At 44.8% G+C, this 22275-nt stretch overlaps 1 protein-coding gene across 1 annotated transcript; it reads left to right on the top strand.

The window, feature by feature from the left end:
• Positions 1-2541: 2541 nt before the first annotated feature.
• Positions 2542-6960, top strand: LOC135564730 (actin, non-muscle 6.2-like). Its single transcript, XM_065010668.1, has 6 exons — positions 2542-2648; positions 3125-3251; positions 4767-5006; positions 5248-5686; positions 6086-6267; positions 6477-6960. Exons 2-6 carry the CDS (start codon positions 3126-3128, stop codon positions 6618-6620), a joined length of 1131 nt encoding a protein of 376 aa, XP_064866740.1. The 5' UTR covers positions 2542-2648; position 3125; the 3' UTR covers positions 6621-6960.
• Positions 6961-22275: the final 15315 nt, after the last annotated feature.

Below are 22275 nucleotides of genomic sequence, written 5' to 3'. Positions count from 1 at the left end.
GATATGTTAGTAGGAGGAGATATGTTAGTAGGAGATATGGTAGTAGGAGATATGTTAGTAGGATATATGTTAGTAGGATATATGTTAGTAGGATATATGGTAGTAGGAGATATGTTAGTAGGATATATGTTAGTAGGATATATGTTAGTAGGAGGTATGTTAGTAGGAGATATGTATCTTTAAAATGACTTATTTAAAGCGCCCAGCACGTCATCCTCGTTAACAGTTTAAAAAATGTCAGAGAGTGAGATAGGGAAGCGACAGCAGAGAAGTCCTGTAAGGCAATACAAACCAGACTACATGCCAAAACCGTGACGGCCGGGATGGAGAAATTGTACAATGATTGCTCTGCAAGTAGACCTACAAAGCGCCAGCTCTCAAACACCATATGTGGAGCAACAGATTGTTGGACGTCTATGAACAAGCTGTAATACATCACTGCAGAAACACATCACATTGATGAGCTCTTGGGAAATGAAGTCCCATGTAGGGACTGACCACAGAACATGGAGGAGAGGCACACAGCAGAAAACCTAAAACGGCATTAACTACCATTGTTGCTGAGTGGGTGGGGGACAGCGGTAAGATGAGCGCTGTGTGGTAGGGTTTCCACTAGAAAGCACAGCCACAAAGTCAAAATTGTCTAATTGTCTGTAAAAAAAATTATAGAAATAGGCGGGGTTTATGACTTTGTGGCTGTGGTAACTACAGGTAGGTAGCCAGGTCTGTAGTAGATTGAACTGCATTGCCCCTTAGTGGTCATACACAGGAAAATATCTGCATTTTAGAAAAGGAAGTTAAAATGGGAAACCTCAATTATTGCATAGATATGACACAGATATATAGATCAATTTTTTCTGAAGACCAGTAGAGTACGTACATAGACATTAATCCTCTTTACTACTAAAACAGCTTCTTCTGTCACAAAAACGTTCCATGACAAATAACCCCTTGGATAAAGAGTTTCCGATTCTTCCCCTTAGGTTAAAGGTTATATGTTAATTGTACCAGAATAAATATCTCCTGTTTCTACTACACAGCTCCTGTGGGCTATGTAGACCTATGTTTTATATTTTCTAATTAAGCAATAAGGCCTGAGGAGGTGTGTTATATGGCCAGTATGCTGTACAACGGCTAACAATGCAGAGTACCTGGACACAGCCCTTAGCCGCGGAATATTGGCCAAACAGTATATCACTAACCTCTGAGGTGCCTTACTGCTATTATAACTATACCAAAGTAATTAGAGGAGTAATAATACATGTGTTGTCATACTCGTGGTATACGGTCTGATATACCATGGCTGTCAGCCAATCAGCATTCAGGGCTCGAACCACCCAGTTTATAATTAATATAAGGAAATGGTTTCAGATACCAGTAATCCATCTGTTTGCTCATTAGCAATGAACCATAAAGCATTCTTTCGCCAGAATATAGCATGAAATGTGCTCTGAGGACTTCACCAGACAGAGGTTGCTCTCCGGTTTTGTGATGAAACAAAGGTGTTGTTGAATTTATTCAGCCACTGTGTCTTCTTATTGTCTCGACCTTAGGCCCATATATCACGGTCGCAAGCCATATGAGCTAACATGTTATAGAGCAAACAACGCAAGTATCACAACACATAGGTTTGGCTAACCCCAGTGATTTTACCCACACACCACTACTGCCCGTTAGCCAATTATAGCCCCACAGACAAGTACAGGCCTCTCACACATTGAGTTTTATTTATTTTTTTACAAGAATTGCCTTCTGCTAGCCTGTATTTCGGGAGCAATTATACCTGATTTTTACCCAAAGGCAGCCCAATTCTGATATTTTGCCCAATTATTGGTATTTTGACCAATCAGATCAGAATTAGGCTGCCTGTGTATACTAGGTGCTTTGAGGTTACATTGTAAAGTACTGAATAACTAAACACAGGTCACGTATTTGACATGGTCTAATATGTATTTGATTAGTGTCTACAGACTATGAAGGGCAGCATAGCCCACCTATGCCTGTCTCTCGTCAAACTTTCGATGCAACACTGGTCCAGGGTGCGCAGATCTGATGCGTGACACGCAGCTGATCTTTCAAAATAATAGTTTGGGAAACATTTATTTAACAAAACAAAACAATCAAACCATGATCATAAATTACGAAGGGATCGAGCACATAGAGGTATTACATTTGATCGCGCACTATCGGCTACTTTTGTCTCACTACAATATGATCGCCCCAGACCTCTTTTCCCCAGACCTCTTCTTTGTTGTCTTTTCCACAATGTGGGTTCACTTGGTATTGGGTTAGCCTGCTAACACATTCAACGACGTTGCTTACATTTCCAAATTATACTGACTTTAAATTACCCAAAACCTTTCGGCTAACCCAACATGTACCTGTTACCTTCCAATCTCTTTAATATCGTCTACCATGTGAATGACAACGGTCGGTCACTTCCACCGTAAAACACCTTCCAATCCAATCCGGTGTCTTTTTTTGAAAACAATGCCCATATTTGGTGTGAGCAGGTGAACGCGAAGGCGGAGGATGAGGCACGGTTGGGGCGAAAATTAGGTATATAGTCTCCTGCTGAAATGTGGATGCTACACTTCATTGAAGACATCATTCCCGGATTCTTGAAGAGAAATCATCCTAACTGACAGGTAAGCAAACGCAACTATCCCGACGTTTGAGAAAGCCAATCTGAAATGTCGAGTTGTATCGCTAAATGTGTTCTAGCTATGGTTAAAATCACTTGATTTGAAATATAGCTTTGCTTGGATTTGTCTGTGAATACGTGTTTGAGCTGTTGGGATCGGAGCCATATATTGAGAGAATAAATGACTGATTGGAATTCTTTGCATTGTTCCAAATGATTGTATTTGGTTCATTTCCACTGTTTTTACAATGTCTGCTAGTAGACTAGTTATCTTTATTAAGTCACTGGTTAAACATTTTAACTAATTGTTATGAATTACAGCTGACTATGTCTACACTTACTAATGAGGACCTCTAATTTGTCTCATTTATACTGTAGTAAATGGTGGTCTGTATTGATGATATACCCTGACCCAGAAAATGGTATGGTTTTGTTCTTGCTTTTTAGGCCTTGATTCATTAATCCTCTGTTTTTTTACAGAATGGCTGAAGATGATATTGCTGCACTGGTGGTTGACAATGGTTCAGGCATGTGCAAGGCTGGTTTTGCAGGGGATGATGCTCCCCGTGCTGTCTTCCCCTCCATTGTTGGAAGACCCAGACATCAGGTTGGAACCATACTGGGCTCTTGGATATCGGGTTCACTTAATACAGGCTATACTTTTATACACAAACTATATGTGGACACTCCTTCAAATTAGTGGATTTGGCTGTTTCATCCACATGTTGTCAGTAGAAGGGCCTTACTGAAAAGCTCTGACTTTCAGCTCTGACTGTCCTAGAATGCCACCTTTCCAACAAGTCAGTTTGTCAAATTCCTGCCCTGCTAGAGCTACCCTGGTCAACTGTAAGTGCTGTTATTGAAGTGGAAACATCTAGGAGCAACAATGGCTCAGCTGTGACGTGGTAGGCCACACAAGCTCACAGAATGGGACTGCTGAAGCATGTAAAAATTGTCTGACCTTGGTTGCAACACTCCCTACAGAGTTTCAAACTGCCCCTGGAAGCAACGTCAGCACAAGAACTGTTCGTCCGGAGCTTAATGAAGTTAGTTTCCGTGGCCAAGCAGCTGCACACAAGCCTAAGATCACTATGCGCATTGTGGTGTAAAGCTCAGTGACATTAGACTCTGGAGCAGTGGAAACACGTTCTCTTGAGTGTTGACTCACGCTTCACCATCTTGCAGTCCGACTGATGAATCTGGGTTTGGCGGATGCCAGGAGAACGCTACCTGCCCGACTGTGTAGTGTCAACTAAAGTTTGGTGGAGGAATAATGGTCTGGGGCTGTTTTTCATGTTTCAGGCTAGGCCACGTAATTCCATTAATGGGACATCTTAACACTACAGCATACAATGACATTCTGGATGATTCTGTGCTCTTGTCTTTGTGGCAACAGTTTGTGTGTGAAGACCATTTCCTGTTTCAGCATGATGATACTCCTGTGCACAAAGTGAGGTCCATACAGAAATGATCTGTTGGTCGTATGGAAGAACTTGACTGGCCTGCACAGAGCTCGGACCTCAACCCCATCGACCACTTTTGTGATGAAGTGGAACACCGACTGCGAGTCAGGCCTATTTGCTCAACATCAGTGTCTGACTTCACTAATGCTCTTGAGGCTGAATGGAAGCAATTCCCCACAGCATTGTTCAAACATCTAGTGGAAAGCCTTCTCAGATGAGTGGAGGCTATTATAGCAGCAAAGGAGGGGACCAACTCAATATTAATACTCATGATTTTGGAATTTAGATGTTTGAGCGTGTGTTCTCTTACTTTTGGTAATGTTCTCTATATCTGACTTTGGGATAGTTTGAAGAGGCTATACAGAACTCTTCCTTCTGGGGGTGCTCTTGAGCCAAGAGGTCCACTAAATGGACAAATATTGGCCAGAAATGGCCTCATTAAAAAGAAAGGGACACTCCTCCCCAAACCCACTAACAAAAGCATAATGTATTGGTAGCCTTAAACTAAAGATTGTGATTTCATGAGATAAGACATTGATTGCGCTGTGTATGTGAAACATACAGGCAACTCAAGCCAACATTTGATAAACAACTTCTGTAGTCACTTGAGTTTATGCGTAGTGCAGGGACAAAGTGTAATGTAATGTCTCTTTCCCCAGGGTGTGATGGTGGGCATGGGACAGAAGGACAGCTACGTGGGAGATGAGGCCCAGAGCAAGAGGGGCATCCTGACTCTGAAGTACCCCATCGAGCACGGCATTGTTACCAACTGGGACGACATGGAGAAGATCTGGCATCACACCTTCTACAATGAGCTGCGTGTGGCCCCCGAAGAGCATCCTGTCCTGCTCACAGAGGCCCCACTCAACCCCAAAGCCAACAGGGAGAAGATGACCCAGGTAAGTGGGGGCATTGGTGTTTTTTTACAAATAAACCCAGCCATTTTATTTACATGTAATCCTCATCCACTAATAGAATGTAGAGCAGTAGACATCAGGGTTACTCTGTTCACCTTGCCTGAGGGTAGGTATTGATTAGTGGTGGGACTCACATTCTTAGCAGTATTTGTAGGTGTTTAAAACTCCCTTTTTATAAAGAGTCTCTCACAGTCCTAATTCCCACCTTCTATTCTTCCACCAGATCATGTTTGAGACCTTCAACAGCCCAGCCATGTATGTAGGTATCCAGGCCGTGCTTTCTTTGTACGCATCTGGTCGCACCACAGGAATCGTGATGGATTCTGGGGATGGCGTTAGCCACACGGTGCCCATCTACGAGGGCTACGCTCTTCCCCACGCCATCCTGCGTCTGGACCTGGCCGGACGCGACCTCACGGACTACCTGATGAAGATCCTGACTGAGCGTGGCTACAGCTTCACCACCACGGCCGAGAGGGAGATTGTGCGCGACATCAAGGAGAAGCTGGCCTACGTGGCGCTGGACTTTGAGCAGGAGATGAATACCTCTGCCTCCAGTTCTTCTCTGGAGAAGAGCTACGAGCTGCCTGATGGACAGGTCATCACTATCGGCAACGAGCGCTTCCGGTGCCCTGAGACCATGTTCCAGCCGTCCTTCATTGGTGAGATGTTTTTCTGTGTCTTTAAAGAGGAACTTCAGCTAAAAAATGTCATTTGTTTATGGCTGGCGACTATAGTAATTCTAGTCCTGAAGATGCACCCTCAGTTATGTATTGATATGACTATTCATAAGCACTAAACACCCAACTTTCTGGCTTTTTTAAAATGTATTTTTTATAAATCAGCGGACGACTGTTCCATTTGGCCACTGGAGTCGCTCTTTAATACATGTACAATGTTACTCAGCTTAGTGACAGTCATTCACCACTATACAATCCTCTGGAGCTCTGAGGTTCTTGTCAGTTGCGTGTTCACTGACCTCATTAAAAGAGCCATACTTGTAGGCCTGTTAATTTCTGTTCCTAGGGCTGCCATTGACATGTACATGCTTGCTTTTGTAGGAATGGAAAGCACTGGAGTGCACGAGACCACCTACAACTCTATCATGAAGTGTGATGTGGACATCAGGAAAGACCTGTATGCCAACACTGTTCTCTCAGGTGGAACCACTATGTTCCCTGGCATCGCTGATAGAATGCAGAAGGAGATCAGTGGCTTGGCACCTCCTACTATGAAGATTAAGGTGGGCATTCACGTGTGATTCTGTGACTTTTAGCCCATGGGCATTCAGTGTGGCATCTCTCGACTAGCCATATTTATTTTTTCTCATGTGATATTTTTGGCTTCCCGAATACTTTCATCAGAAATCTGATTTATGAATGTGTTCTGCAATAAAACAACTTTACTTCTCCCTGTTTTACTGATGTATACGTTCAAATCTCTTGTCGCCAGATCATCGCCCCTCCCGAGCGTAAATACTCTGTGTGGATTGGCGGTTCCATCCTGGCCTCTCTCTCCACCTTCCAACAGATGTGGATTTCCAAGCAGGAATACGAGGAATCCGGCCCGTCTATCGTCCACCGCAAATGTTTCTAAAGCCTTGACTCTTAACCTCGGTGTTACTCCTTTCAGGGAGTCTGTTATTTCAGATGGCTCTCCTGTCCAGAAGCCAACACCTTGCCCCTGTCCCCTAAGCATTTGTGTGGCTCTAAAATGATCAGATGAGTAGCAGTGACTTCCACCTATCCTAACCGGTAGAGATAAAGCCATATTGTTTCAGTTCTACATGGTGTCCTGGGGGGGAGTGACAGGGTGGTTTCTGGGTAGGCTCAGTGTTCGGGTTGTGACATTCTGCCTTGTGTTGTATTTGATACTATTAGTCTTGTATGTAACATCTGCTACTGGGCCATTTGAATAAAAGTTCACTGTAATGTGATACTCTGTGTAGTCTATTTGCAACATTAAGTCTGGTCATATGTTCAGAATGTGTTTGTCACTTTTAATTTACTGATCATTTCAGGGAATGATGTGATTTGTAAACACACTTAATGTATTTGTCATTGGCTGGAACCCACTGCAGGTTAAATCAAATGGTTTTCTCATTGTTAAATTCTCTTGGTGAACCTCATGTTTATGGCTTCATCTCTCAGATCTTTGTGATGTACTGGCCAGATGACATCCTTTCATCTCAGTATAGATGAAGGCAAGGTGAAGCCACTTCTATAATGTACACTGAAAGCCGACTGTCTTTGACAGGAGTACATGCTAATGAACGGAAGTAGCTGTTCTAATCACATCAGTGATGACGTGAACATAAGAGGACAGCTAATTTTATATCGGGGGTCTTGTCATGAAGCTTTGCAGGTGTGTGTTCTACACCAGTGCTAAAACACCTGACGACAGTATTTAAATCCCAGACTGAAGCAGGTGAGTTTACCAAAGAACCCGCTAGACCCGACGCCTGTTTTGGCATAGATAACGCTGGTCAACTGGGTGGGACTTCATACGGCAGGCACATTTCACTCGAAGCCAGGTTCACTGATTATTTTCAGTATTTATCTAGACCTGGGGCACCAGATGGGTGTAATTTAATGATCCTATCGAACAGCGCTATGGTTAGTCCTGGAAGTAACACCTGCAGACTCCAGGCCTGCAGTTGGAGTTCCCTGATTTACATGCTATGTCCACTAGATGACAGTGCCGTCTTCACATTCTGTCACATGACCTACACAGGTAGTGAAGACAGTTTGAGGTCCAAACACTTAAGACACACCATATCCCCTCAGCCCTCAAATTAAGTGGACACTTCTGATGTATTATGACGTCTGACGAGTATACACTTTCACATTAATTTTTTTATTTTTATTTTATTTTACCTTTATTTAACTAGGCAAGTCAGTTATTAACAATATCTTATTTTCAATGACTGCCTAGGAACAGTGGGTTAAGAGGAGGCGACGGAGGAATGGTTTTTAAATGGACTGTCCTTGCCTGGAAATTCATCACTCATTCATCCTGCCACCGGTAGCTTGTGGATGCTTTATTGCACTACAGTCAATTGAGTGCATGTCTACTATTAAATATGTAATTATATATGCCTACTGTATGATAGCTAGCAAATTAATTAGCTAAATAATGTTATCCGGCCTAGCTGGAACTTCTGAAGGGAAATGTTTTATTTCTACAATTTCCCAAACAAACATATTTACTTTTTATGAGACGTGTTTGTGCCGTCATGTGCATTAGTAGCATTTCTAACTTACATTTGTTTTTACTTACACTTGTATGTTGACTCCATATTGGAGCTCACACTGACATTTTTGGTGGACTTTTCTTAGCGGATGCTCAATCGTGAATTGAATTATGGGGAGTTTCAGGGCCCGGAGTGAACACACACTCTTACGTTACGAACTTCCCATACTTGGCTAATCATTTGGACCGCCCTCCAAGATGGTGATGGGGATTCACCCAAGGGCATAAGACGAGGGTGTGTCTTTTCTGAGTTTGAACCGCAGCCAGTGTTCCCTTCACATCCTGTCACATGACCTACACTGGTAGTGAAGACAGTGCTGCTGTCACATGACCTACACTGGTAGTGAAGACAGTGCTGATGTCACATGACCTACACTGGTAGTGAAGACAGTGCTGATGTCACATGACCTACACTGGTAGTGAAGACTGTGCTGACTGAACCCTCAGGGATCTTAGTCTATAATATGTTGTTTTGGTGGCTGCATGTACCTAGAATTGATACTGTATAGCCCTCATATTCATATCTGGACTGGAAGCCAGTTCGTTCCACTGCTTTATTTTTCATTGTTCCCCTCTAATCAGGTATTGATTTAGACCTGGGGTACCATTAATGATTAGGTAGAACAGAAAACCAGCAGTAGTCCAGACCTCCAGTGTATGAGCAGTACTCCAGACCTCCAGATCTCTTATGTACCAAGATGGCGTAGCAGTCGAACGTCTTGTCGTGTCGTGTCCCTTGTATATATCGTTTTTTTATATTTTTTAAACATATTTTTCTTCGCATATCTTTTAAAACATTTTGTTAAACATCAACTTCTAAATACTCTCCTGCAACCCGCGTCACCCAATGTAGCTATTTTCTTCTAAAGTATTTATATCTACTTTGGATCCGGAACCCCTCAAATGAATCTAGCCAGCTAGCTACCAGCTAGCTACCAGCTATCAGTCAGCAAACCATTGCTAGCGGTCTTCAGCTAACCGGTCATCAGCTAACCTTTAGCTCGGAAAGCTCTCGCCAGTTCGAACAACGCGACTCTAACCAGAGCATAACGGACCTATTATTTTTTTATCCCCGGATTCCCACCGCAAACGGAACATTTTCAGCTGGATTCTTCACAACTAGCTATCTAGCTAACCACAACCCCGGATGATTACTCCTGGCTAGCGTTTCCACCCACTTAGCTTGAAGCTAGCCCGGCCAGAGCTCCTGTGCTACCACCGAAGCATACTCCTGGGCTACAATATCCGGACCCACGACCGGTCTATCGATGTCACCGCATGAAGAGGAATAAACAGACTCATCCCATCGTGACGTCCCCCAAAGGCTAACTTTCTAGCCCTTGCTATCTCCTTGCTTGCTAATTCGGCCTGCTAACTGCTAGCTTGTTTAGCCCCGGTCCGCTAACTGCTACCTTGTTTAGCCCTGGCCTACTAACTGTTAGCTTGTTAGCACAGGCCTGCTAACCGTCTGAATCGCCGCGTCCCAAACACTCACTGGACCCATATTTACTTTCTATCTCTTTTCGATTTTTAATTTGTTTATACCTTCCGGTAACCTGCCTCACCCAATGTGATACAGAATCGCTATTATTTTTAATTTTTAGAACACACTCAAGAACCTCCAGAAGCTAACCAGCTAACTAGCTACAAGCTATTTAGTCATTGTTAGCCACTGCTAGCGGCTTTTACCTTTTGCACAGCCAGACAGTTTTTTTTAACCTGGAAAACACTCGCCAGTCCAGCTTCCCTGCCCCATCCACCGCTGCCCCCCTGGACACTGATCACTTGGCTACATAGCTGATGCATGCTGGACTGTCCATTAATCACGGTACTCCATTTTGCTTGTTTATGTTTTATCTGTCGGCCCCAGCCGCACTCAGGCTCTGTGTGTAGTTAATCTAACCCTCCCTGCCTAGTCAACGCCATTTTACCTGCTGTTGTTGTGCTAGCTGATTAGCTGTTGTTGTCTCACCTATTGTTTTAGCTACTGTTTTAGCTAGCTCTCCCAATTCAACACCTGTGATTACTGTATGCCTCGCTGTATGTCTCTCTCAAATGTCAATATGCCTTGTATACTGTTGTTCAGGTTAGTTATCATTGTTTTAGTTTACAATGGAGCCCCTAGTTCCACTCTTCATACCCCTGATACCTCCTTTGTCCCACCTCCCACACATGCGGTGACCTCACCCATTACAACCAGCATGTCCAGAGATACAACCTCTCTCATCATCACCCAGTGCCTGGGCTTACCTCCGCTGTACCCGCACCCCACCATACCCCTGTCTGCGCATTATGCCCTGAATATATTCTACCATGCCCAGATATCTGCTCCTTTTATTCTCTGTCCCCAACGCTCTAGGCGACCAGTTTTGATAGCCTTTAGCCGCACCCTCATACTACTCCTCCTCTGTTCCGCGGGTGATGTGGAGGTAAACCCAGGACCTGCATGTCCCCAGGCACCCTCATTTGTTGACTTCTGTGATCGAAAAAGCCTTGGTTTCATGCTTGTCAACATCAGAAGCCTCCTCCCTAAGTTTGTTTTACTCACTGCTTTAGCACACTCTGCTAACCCTGATGTCCTTGCCGTGTCTGAATCCTGGCTCAGGAAGGCCACCAAAAATTCTGAGATTTCCATACCCAACTATAACATCTTCCGTCAAGATAGAACTGCCAAAGGGGAGGAGTTGCAGTCTACTGCAGAGATAGCCTGCAAAGTAATGTCATACTTTCCAGGTCCATACCCACACAGTTCGAACTACTAATCTTGAAACTTACTCTCTCCAGAAATAAGTCTCTCACTGTTGCCGCCTGCTACCGACCCCCCTCAGCACCCAGCTGTGCCCTGGACACCATTTGTGAATTGATTTTCCCCATCTAGCTTCAGAGTTTGTTCTGTTAGGTGACCTAAACTGGGATATGCTTAACACCCCGGCAGTCCTACAATCTAAGCTAGATGCCCTCAATCTCACACAAATCATCAAGGAACCCACCAGGTACAACCCTAAATCTGTAAACAAGGGCACCCTCATAGACGTCATCCTGACCAACTGGCCCTCCAAATACACCTCCGCTGTCTTCAACCAGGATCTCAGCGATCACTGCCTCATTGCCTGTATCCGCTACGGAGCCGCAGTCAAACGACCACCCCTCATCACTGTCAAACGCTCCCTAAAACACTTCTGTGAGCAGGCCTTTCTAATCGACCTGGCCCGGGTATCCTGGAAGGACATTGACCTCATCCCGTCAGTTGAGGATGCCTGGTCATTCTTTAAAAGTAACTTCCTCACCATTTTAGATAAGCATGCTCCGTTCAAAAAATGCAGAACTAAGAACAGATATACCCCTTGGTTCACTCCAGACCTGACTGCCCTCGACCAGCACAAAAACATCCTGTGGCGGACTGCAATAGCATCGAACAGTCCCACGATATGCAACTGTTCAGGGAAGTCAGGAACCAATACACGCAGTCAGTCAGGAAAGCTAAGGCCAGCTTCTTCAGGCAGAAGTTTGCATCCTGTAGCTCCAACTCCAAAAAGTTCTGGGACACTGTGAAGTCCATGGAGAACAAGAGCACACCCTCCCAGCTGCCCACTGCACTGAGGCTAGGTAACACGGTCACCACCGATAAATCCATGATTATCGAAAACTTCAACAAGCATTTCTCAACGGCTGGCCATGCCTTCGGCCTGGCTACTCCAACCTCGGCCAACATCTCCGCCCCCCCCCGCAGCTACTCGCCCAAGCCTCTCCAGGTTCTCCTTTACCCAAATCCAAACAGCAGATGTTCTGAAAGTGCTGCAAAACCTGGACCCGTACAAATCAGCTGGGTTCGACAATCTGGACCCTCTATTTCTGAAACTATCCGCCGCCATTGTCGCAACCCCTATTACCAGCCTGTTCAACCTCTCTTTCATATAGTCTGAGATCCCCAAGGACTGGAAAGCTGCCGCAGTCATCCCCCTCTTCAAAGGGGGAGAGACCCTGGACCCAAACTGTTACAGACCTATATCCATCCTGCCCTGCCTATCTAAGGTCTTCGAAAGCCAAGTCAACAAACAGGTCACTGACCATCTCGAATCCCACCGTACCTTCTCCGCTGTGCAATCTGGTTTCCGAGCCGGTCACAGGTGCACCTCAGCCACGCTCAAGGTACTAAATGATATCATAACCGCCATCGATAAAAGACAGTACTGTGCAGCCGTCTTCATCGACCTTGCCAAGGCTTTCGACTCGGTCAATCACCATATTCTTATCGGCAGACTCAGTAGCCTCGGTTTTTCGGATGACTGCCTTGCCTGGTTCACCAATTACTTTGCAGACAGAGTTCAGTGTGTCAAATCGGAGGGCATGCTGTCTGGTCCTCTGGAAGTCTCTATGGGGGTGCCACAGGGTTCAATCCTCGGGCCGACTCTTTTTTCTGTATATATCAATGATGTTGCTCTTGCTGCGGGCGATTCCCTGATCCACCTCTACGCAGACGACACCATTCTATATACTTCCGGCCCGTCCTTGGACACTGTGCTATCTAACCTCCAAACGAGCTTCAATGCCATACAACACTCCTTCCGTGGCCTCCAACTGCTCTTAAACGCTAGTAAAACCAAATGCATGCTTTTCAACCATTCGCTGCCTGCACCCGCACGCCTGACCAGCATCACCACCCTGGATGGTTCCAACCTTGAATATGTGGACATCTATAAGTACCTAGGTGTCTGGCTAGACTGTAAACTCTCCTTCCAGACTCATATCAAACATCTCCAATCGAAAATCAAATCAAGAGTCGGCTTTCTATTCCGCAACAAAGCCTCCTTCACTCACGCCGCCAAACTTACCCTAGTAAAACTGACTATCCTACCGATCCTCGACTTTGGCGATGTCATCTACAAAATTGCTTCCAACACTCTACTCAGCAAACTGGATGCAGTTTATCACAGTGCCATCCGTTTTGTCACTAAAGCACCTTATACCACCCACCACGCTCTAGTCGGCTGGCCCTCGCTACATATTCATCGCTGTCCGGACCTCTGGCAGTCTCTATGGGGGTGCCACAGGGTTCAATTCTTGAACCAACTCTCTTCTCTGTATACATCAATGATGTCGCTATTGCTGCCGGTGAGTCTCTGATCCACCTCTATGCAGATGACTTCATTCTGTATACTTCTGGTCCTTCTTTGGACACTGTGTTAACAACCGTCCAGGCAAGCTTCAATGCCATACAACTCTCCTTCTGTGGCCTCCAATTGCTCTTAAATACAAGTAAAACTAAATGCATGCTCTTCAACCGATCACTGCCTGCACCTGCCCGCCTGTCCAACATCACTACTCTGGATGGCTCTGACTTAGAATACGTGGACAACTACAAATACCTAGGTGTCTGGTTAGACTGTAAACTCTCCTTCCAGACCCACATCAAACATCTCCAATCCAAAGTTAAATCTAGAATTGGCTTCCTATCTCGCAACAAAGCATCCTTCACTCATGCTGCCAAACATACCCTTGTAAAACTGACCATCCTACCGATCCTCGACTTTGGCGATGTCATTTACAAAATATCCTCCAATACCCTACTCAACAAACTGGATGCAGTCTATCACGTTTTGTCACCAAAGCCCCATATACTACCCACCATTACGACCTGTACGCTCTCGTTGGCTGGCCCTCGCTTCATACTCGTCGCCAAACACACTGTCTCCATGTCATCTACAAGACCCTGCTAGGTAAAGTCCCCCCTTATCTCAGCTCGCTGGTCACCATAGCATCACCCACCTGTAGCACGCGCTCCAGCAGGTATATCTCTCTGGTCACCCCCAAAACCAATTCTTTCTTTGGCCGCCTCTCCTTCCAGTTCTCTGCTGCCAATGACTGGAACGAACTACAAAAATCTCTGAAACTGGAAACACTTATCTCCCTCACTAGATTTAAGCACCAGCTGTCAGAGCAGCTCACAGATTACTGCACCTGTACATATCCCACCTATAATTTAGCCCAAACAACTACCTCTTTCCCGACTGTATTTATTTATTTATTTTATTTTGCTCCTTTGCACCCCATTATTTTAATTTCTACTTTGCACATTCTTCCACTGCAAATCTACCATTCCAGTGTTTTACTTGCGATATTGTATTTACTTTGCCACCATGGCCTTTTTTTGCCTTTACCTCCCTTATCTCACCTCATTTGCCCACATAGTATATAGACTTGTTTCTACTGTATTATTGACTGTATGTTTGTTTTACTCCATGTGTAACTCTGTCGTTGTTGTATGTGTCGAACTGCTTTGCTTTTTCTTGGCCAGGTCGCAATCGTAAATGAGAACTTGTTCTCAACTTGCCTACCTGGTTAAATAAAGGTGAAAAAAATAATAAAATAAAATAATCTCCAGTGTATGAGCAGTACTCCAGATCTCCAGAGTATGAGCAGTACTCCAGACCTCCAGTGTATGAGCAGTACTCCAGACCTCCAGACCTCCAGTGTATGAGCAGTACTCCAGACCTCCAGACCTCCAGTGTATGAGCAGTACTCCAGACCTCCAGTGTATGAGCAGTACTCCAGACCTCCAGTGTATGAGCAGTACTCCAGACCTCCAGTGTATGAGCAGTTCTCCACATCTCCAGTGTATGAGCAGTACTCCAGACCTCCAGTGTATGAGCAGTACTCCAGACCTCCAGTGTATGAGCAGTACTCCAGATCTCCAGTGTATGAGCAGTAATCCAGACCTCCAGTGTATGAGCTGTACTCCAGATCTCCAGTGTATGAGCAGTACTCCAGACCTCCAGTGTATGAGCTGTACTCCAGATCTCCAGTGTATGAGCAGTACTCCAGACCTCCAGTGTATGAGCTGTACTCCAGATCTCCAGTGTATGAGCAGTACTCCAGACCTCCAGTGTATGAGCTGTACTCCAGACCTCCAGATCTCCAGTGTATGAGCAGTACTCCAGATCTCCAGTGTATGAGCAGTACTCCAGACCTCCAGTGTATGAGCAGTACTCCAGATCTCCAGTGTATGAGCAGTACTCCAGACCTCCAGTGTATGAGTTGTACTCCAGATCTCCAGTGTATGAGCTGTACTCCAGATCTCCAGTGTATGAGCTGTACTCCAGATCTCCAGTGTATGAGCAGTACTCCATACCTCCAGTGTATGAGCTGTACTCCAGATCTCCAGTGTATGAGCTGTACTCCAGACCTCCAGTGTATGAGCTGTACTCCAGACCTCCAGTGTATGAGCAGTACTCCAGACCTCCAGTGTATGAGCTGTACTCCAGACCTCCAGATCTCCAGTGTATGAGCAGTACTCCAGATCTCCAGTGTATGAGCAGTACTCCAGACCTCCAGTGTATGAGCAGTACTCCAGATCTCCAGTGTATGAGCAGTACTCCAGACCTCCAGTGTATGAGTTGTACTCCAGATCTCCAGTGTATGAGCTGTACTCCAGATCTCCAGTGTATGAGCTGTACTCCAGATCTCCAGTGTATGAGCAGTACTCCATACCTCCAGTGTATGAGCTGTACTCCAGATCTCCAGTGTATGAGCTGTACTCCAGACCTCCAGTGTATGAGCTGTACTCCAGACCTCCAGTGTATGAGCTGTACACCAGACCTCCAGTGTATGAGCTGTACTCCAGACCTCCAGATCTCCAGTGTATGAGCAGTACTCCAGATCTCCAGTGTATGAGCTGTACTACAGACCTCCAGATCTCCAGTGTATGAGCAGTACTCCAGCTCTCCAGTGTATGAGCTGTACTCCAGACCTCCAGATCTCCAGTGTATGAGCAGTACTCCAGATCTCCAGTGTATGAGCTGTACTCCAGATCTCCAGTGTATGAGCAGTACTCCAGATCTCCAGTGTATGATCTGTACTCCAGACCTCCAGATCTCCAGTGTATGAGCAGTACTCCAGATCTCCAGTGTATGAGCTGTACTCCAGAGTATGAGCAGTACTCCAGACCTCCAGTGTATGAGCTGTACTCCAGACCTCCAGAGTATGAGCTGTACTCCAGACCTCCAGATCTCCAGTGTATGAGCAGTACTCCAGATCTCCAGTGTATGAGCAGTACTCCAGACCTCCAGTGTATGAGCAGTACTCCAGATCTCCAGTGTATGAGCAGTACTCCAGACCTCCAGTGTATGCGCTGTACTCCAGATCTCCAGTGTATGAGCAGTACTCCAGACCTCCAGTGTATGAGCTGTACTCCAGATCTCCAGTGTATGAGCAGTACTCCAGACCTCCAGTGTATGAGCTGTACTCCAGACCTCCAGATCTCCAGTGTATGAGCAGTACTCCAGATCTCCAGTGTATGAGCAGTACTCCAGACCTCCAGTGTATGAGCAGTACTCCAGATCTCCAGTGTATGAGCAGTACTCCAGACCTCCAGTGTATGAGCTGTACTCCAGATCTCCAGTGTATGAGCTGTACTCCAGATCTCCAGTGTATGAGCAGTACTCCAGACCTCCAGTGTATGAGCTGTACTCCAGATCTCCAGTGTATGAGCTGTACTCCAGACCTCCAGTGTATGAGCTGTACTCCAGATCTCCAGATCTCCAGTGTATGAGCAGTACTCCAGATCTCCAGTGTATGAGCTGTACTCCAGACCTCCAGTGTATGAGCAGTACTCCAGCTCTCCAGTGTATGAGCTGTACTCCAGACCTCCAGTGTATGAGCAGTACTCCAGATCTCCAGTGTATGAGCTGTACTCCAGATCTCCAGTGTATGAACAGTACTCCAGATCTCCAGTGTATGATCTGTACTCCAGATCTCCAGTGTATGAGCAGTACTCCAGATCTCCAGTGTATGAGCTGTACTCCAGACCTCCAGTGTATGAGCTGTACTCCAGACCTCCAGTGTATGAGCTGTACTCCAGAGTATGAGCAGTACTCCAGACCTCCAGTGTATGAGCTGTACTCCAGATCTCCAGTGTATGAGCAGTACTCCAGACCTCCAGTGTATGAGCAGTACTCCAGATCTCCAGTGTATGAGCAGTACTCCAGACCTCCAGTGTATGCGCTGTACTCCAGATCTCCAGTGTATGAGCAGTACTCCAGACCTCCAGTGTATGAGCTGTACTCCAGATCTCCAGTGTATGAGCAGTACTCCAGACCTCCAGTGTATGAGCTGTACTCCAGACCTCCAGATCTCCAGTGTATGAGCAGTACTCCAGATCTCCAGTGTATGAGCAGTACTCCAGACCTCCAGTGTATGAGCAGTACTCCAGATCTCCAGTGTATGAGCAGTACTCCAGATCTCCAGTGTATGAGCTGTACTCCAGACCTCCAGTGTATGAGCTGTACTCCAGACCTCCAGTGTATGAGCTGTACTCCAGACCTCCAGTGTATGAGCTGTACTCCAGATCTCCAGTGTATGAGCAGTACTCCAGACCTCCAGTGTATGAGCAGTACTCCGGATTGTTGGTTTCCTCCGAGAGATTTGACAGGATGTAACTGGTTCAGAACTTGATAAGTGATTCTGGCGCAGACTCAGGCCGAGATCTCCAGTGTATGAGCTGTACTCCAGACCTCCAGTGTATGAGCAGTACTCCAGACCTCCAGTGTATGAGCTGTACTCCAGATCTCCAGATCTCCAGTGTATGAGCAGTACTCCAGATCTCCAGTGTATGAGCTGTACTCCAGACCTCCAGTGTATGAGCAGTACTCCAGCTCTCCAGTGTATGAGCTGTACTCCAGACCTCCAGTGTATGAGCAGTACTCCAGATCTCCAGTGTATGAGCTGTACTCCAGATCTCCAGTGTATGAACAGTACTCCAGATCTCCAGTGTATGATCTGTACTCCAGACCTCCAGATCTCCAGTGTATGAGCAGTACTCCAGATCTCCAGTGTATGAGCTGTACTCCAGACCTCCAGTGTATGAGCTGTACTCCAGACCTCCAGTGTATGAGCTGTACTCCAGATCTCCAGTGTATGAGCTGTACTCCAGACCTCCAGTGTATGAGCTGTACTCCAGAGTATGCCCCTGCTGTATAGAATCATAGGTTAAATCGGGTGTCAAACTCATTCCACGGAGGGTCGAGTGTCTGTGGGTTTTTGTTTTTTCCATTAAGACCTAGACAACCAGGTGAGGGGAGTTCCTTCCTAATTAGTGACAGTTTCACACCCAACTAGCTGTTTATTGTTTTCCATCCTTTTGAGGAAAATCCATGAGGCTTTGGCCCCTTGTGGGGTATGAGATCGTTGAGACAATTTGGTGAGTTCATTCATCAATAACAACATTTTCTCTGAAAAGGAGGTAAAGGATGAGTGAATTATCTATTGGATTTTACATTTGTATAACAGCTCCAATTATGTGCTGATGTCATTGAATATTTAATTTAAACTTATTTATTCCCCAAACAATGATAGAATCATCCATAAATATCACCCGTGAATTAATAAAACAAAGCAATGGACAAATGGCATATCTGCTCTCAAATGCATTTCCCCGTCCTGGATCTATGTAGGAATATTCTTGGTGACCAGTACCTCATTCATAGTTCCATGTACACTATACCTGCTGTCTAAAATGCTTTTATGTTAGTAGGAGGAGATATGTTAGTAGGATATATGTTAGTAGGGGGTATGTTAGTAGGAGATATGTTAGTAGGAGGAGATATGTTAGTAGGAGGAGATACATGTATGTTAGTAGGAGATATGTTAGTAGGAGATATGTTAGTAGGAGATATGTTAGTAGGAGATATGTTAGGAGGAGATATGTTGGTAGGAGATATGTTAGTAGGAGGAGATATGTTAGTAGGATATATGTTAGTAGGAGGTATATTAGTAGGAGATATGTTAGTAGGAGGAGATATGTTAGTAGGATATATGTTAGTAGGAGGTATATTAGTAGGAGATATGTTAGTAGGAGGAGATATGTTAGTAGGAGATATGTTAGTAGGATATATGTTAGTAGGAGGAGATATGTTAGTAGGATATATGTTAGTAGCAGGAGATATGTTAGGAGATATGTTAGCAGGATATATGTTAGTAGTAGGAGATATGTTAGTAGGATATATGTTAGTAGGAGGTATGTTAGTAGGAGATATGTTAGTAGGAGGAGATATGTTAGTAGGATATATGTTAGTAGGGGATATGTTAGCAGGATATATGTTAGTAGTAGGAGATATGTTAGTAGGATATATGTTAGTAGGAGGTATGTTAGTAGGAGATATGTATCTTTAAAATGACTTATTTAAAGCGCCCAGCACGTCATCCACGTTAACAGTTTAAAAAATGTCAGAGAGTGAGATAGGGAAGCGACAGCAGAGAAGTCCTGTAAGGCAATACAAACCAGACTACATGCCAAAACCGTGACGGCCGGGATGGAGAAATTGTACAATGATTGCTCTGCAAGTAGACCTACAAAGCGCCAGCTCTCAAACACCATATGTGGAGCAACAGATTGTTGGATGTCTATGAACAAGCTGTAATACATCACTGCAGAAACACATCACATTGATGAGCTCTTGGGAAATGAAGTCCCATGTAGGGACTGACCCCAGAACATGGAGGAGAGGCACACAGCAGAAAACCTAAAACGGCATTAACTACCATTGTTGCTGAGTGGGTGGGGGACAGCGGTAAGATGAGCGCTGTGTGGTAGGGTTTCCACTAGAAAGCACAGCCACAAAGTCAAAATTGTCTATCATAAAAATTATAGAAATAGGTGGGGTTTAAGACTTTGTGGCTGTGGTAACTACAGTGACGACCATCTGGTAGGTAGCCAGGTCTGTGGTAGATTGAACAGCATTGCCCCTTAGTTGAGCAGTTTACTACCGCTGTTAGCAGTGGCGTGTATTCATAGATGGCAAGGGAAGTCAGACTTTCCCAAAACATTGACCAATAAAACAATACATAAACATCCTTCAGTTCGCAAGAGGCTGAACGAATCTCACCGGAGAAAGCATCCGAGCGAGCGAAACAGCGGCCATCTATCTGATGCTGTCTGGTCAACATTATTGCCGCCCGTAGCTTTGAATGCAAGGGAAGCCAGCAAGCATTTGGCCTCCCTTGATCATTTAAAAAAATAATAATAGCCAATCGGCGTTGGGCTAAACTGAGCGAGCTCAACTGTGAATGGTCCTGGCACACCCCAAAAAAGTGTAAATGGAATCCAGTATGGATTTCACATCAAAAGCCAAACATAATTGACATGAATTGTATCTTGTTGTGCTGTTTTCCTCCGTTTGCCAGCTAGCTAACTAAAATGGGCCCTTTCCTAAATTACCCATGGATGGAGATAGGGATTTGGACTTGTGGTTTTACTTAATTCTCCGTACTGGCCAATGATTATAACGGCGATTTTGATCCAACCATTAATTCATACATTGTGCCCCTGGCCTGAGAGGATGGAAGTTGAATATGTAGCTAATGTACTGTAGTAGGCTAATGTTAACTAGCGGCACATCGTTGCCCATGAAAGGAAGTTAGGCTTGCGAGCAAGAATTTTAGCCAGGTAGCCTAGGAAAACAAAAACGAAGTGTGTACTGTATGACAGAGTCATAGACTGTTTCATCAACATGAAAGAGAGGAGGATGGCATTGGAATTTCTCTACAAGTAGAGTCAACATGTTTTTTCTACTTGCACAAATGCACACACACACACACACACACAGAGAGAGAGAGAGAGAGAGAGAGAGAGAGAGAGAGAGAAATCAGAACCATGGACAGCCACATCACATTTAGCTTACATTGATTGGACTAAATTGTTTTTGGTATATTCTAGTTGTCACTGTATAAGACTAAGCAGAGGTGATTTGATGATGTTGAAATGGTGCTGGAATAGTGAAGGCAGCTTCTGTTTTCTTTGCAACTTGTGGCAACTCTGTGGTTCTAAATCAACAGTTGTTTAGTAGTCTGAAAATGTCAGAAACATTAACTTGACCATGCTGTAGATCATGTAACTGTTTGTTACATTCAATATGCTTTGTGGACTTCACCAGACAGAGGTTGCTCTCCAGTTTTGTGATGAAACAAAGGTGTTGTTGAATTTATTCAGCCACTGTGTCTTCTTACTGTCTCGACCTTAGGCCCATATATCACGGTCACAAGGCAAATGAGCTGACATGTTATAGAGCAAACAACGCAATTATCACAACACATAGGTTTGGCTAACCCCAGTGATTTTACCCACACACCACTACTGCCCGTTAGCCAATTACAGCCCCACAGACAAGTACAGGCCTCTCACACATTGAGGTTTTTTTTTATACAAGAATTGCCTTCTGTTAGCCTGTATTTCGGGAGCAATTATACCTGATTTTTACCCAAAGGCAGCCCAATTTTGATATTTTGCCCAATTATTGGTATTTTGACCAATCAGATCAGAATTAGGCTGCCTGTGTATACTAGGTGCTTTGAGGTTGCATTGTAAAGTACTGAATAACTAAACACAGGTCACGTATTTGACATGGTCTAATATGTATTTGATTAGTGTCTACAGACTATGAAGGGCAGCATAGCCCGCCTATGCCTGTCTCTCGTCAAACTTTCGATGCAACACTCTGGTCCAGGGTGCGCAGATCTGATGCGTGACACGCAGCTGATCTTTCAAAATAATAGTTTGGGAAACATTTATTTAACAAAACAAAACAATCAAGTCATGTTCATAAATTACGAAGGGATCGAGCACATAGAGGTATTACATTTGATCGCGCACTATCGGCTACTTTTGTCTCACTACAATATGATCGCCCCAGACCTCTTTTCCCCAGACCTCTTCTTTGATGTCTTTTCCACAATGTGGGTTCACTTGGTATTGGGTTAGCCTGCTAACACATTCAACGACGTTGCTTACATTTCCAAATTATACTGACTTTAAATTACCCAAAACCTTTCGGCTAACCCAACATGTACCTGTTACTTTCCAATCTCTTTAATATCGTCTACCATGTGAATGACAACGGTCGGTCACTTCCACCGTAAAACACCTTCCAATCCAATCCGGTGTCTTTTTTGAAAACAATGCCCATATTTGGTGTGAGCAGGTGAACGCGAAGGCGGAGGATGAGGCACG

This window comes from Oncorhynchus nerka, linkage group LG26, assembly GCF_034236695.1.
Source record: "Oncorhynchus nerka isolate Pitt River linkage group LG26, Oner_Uvic_2.0, whole genome shotgun sequence".
Taxonomy (NCBI): domain Eukaryota; kingdom Metazoa; phylum Chordata; class Actinopteri; order Salmoniformes; family Salmonidae; genus Oncorhynchus; species Oncorhynchus nerka.
This window is presented reverse-complemented; position numbering and strand designations above follow the sequence as displayed.

What these genes read in the sequence shown, in the direction of transcription:
- LOC135564730 (XM_065010668.1), top strand. Translation starts at nt 3,126, where the DNA reads ATGGCTGAAGATGATATTGCTGCACTGGTGGTTGACAATGGTTCAGGC. An exon ending in TTGGAAGACCCAGACATCAG is followed by an intron (nt 3,252 to 4,766) that starts GTTGGAACCATA and finishes CTCTTTCCCCAG; the next exon opens with GGTGTGATGGTGGGCATGGG. An exon ending in GTTCCAGCCGTCCTTCATTG is followed by an intron (nt 5,687 to 6,085) that starts GTGAGATGTTTT and finishes TTGCTTTTGTAG; the next exon opens with GAATGGAAAGCACTGGAGTG.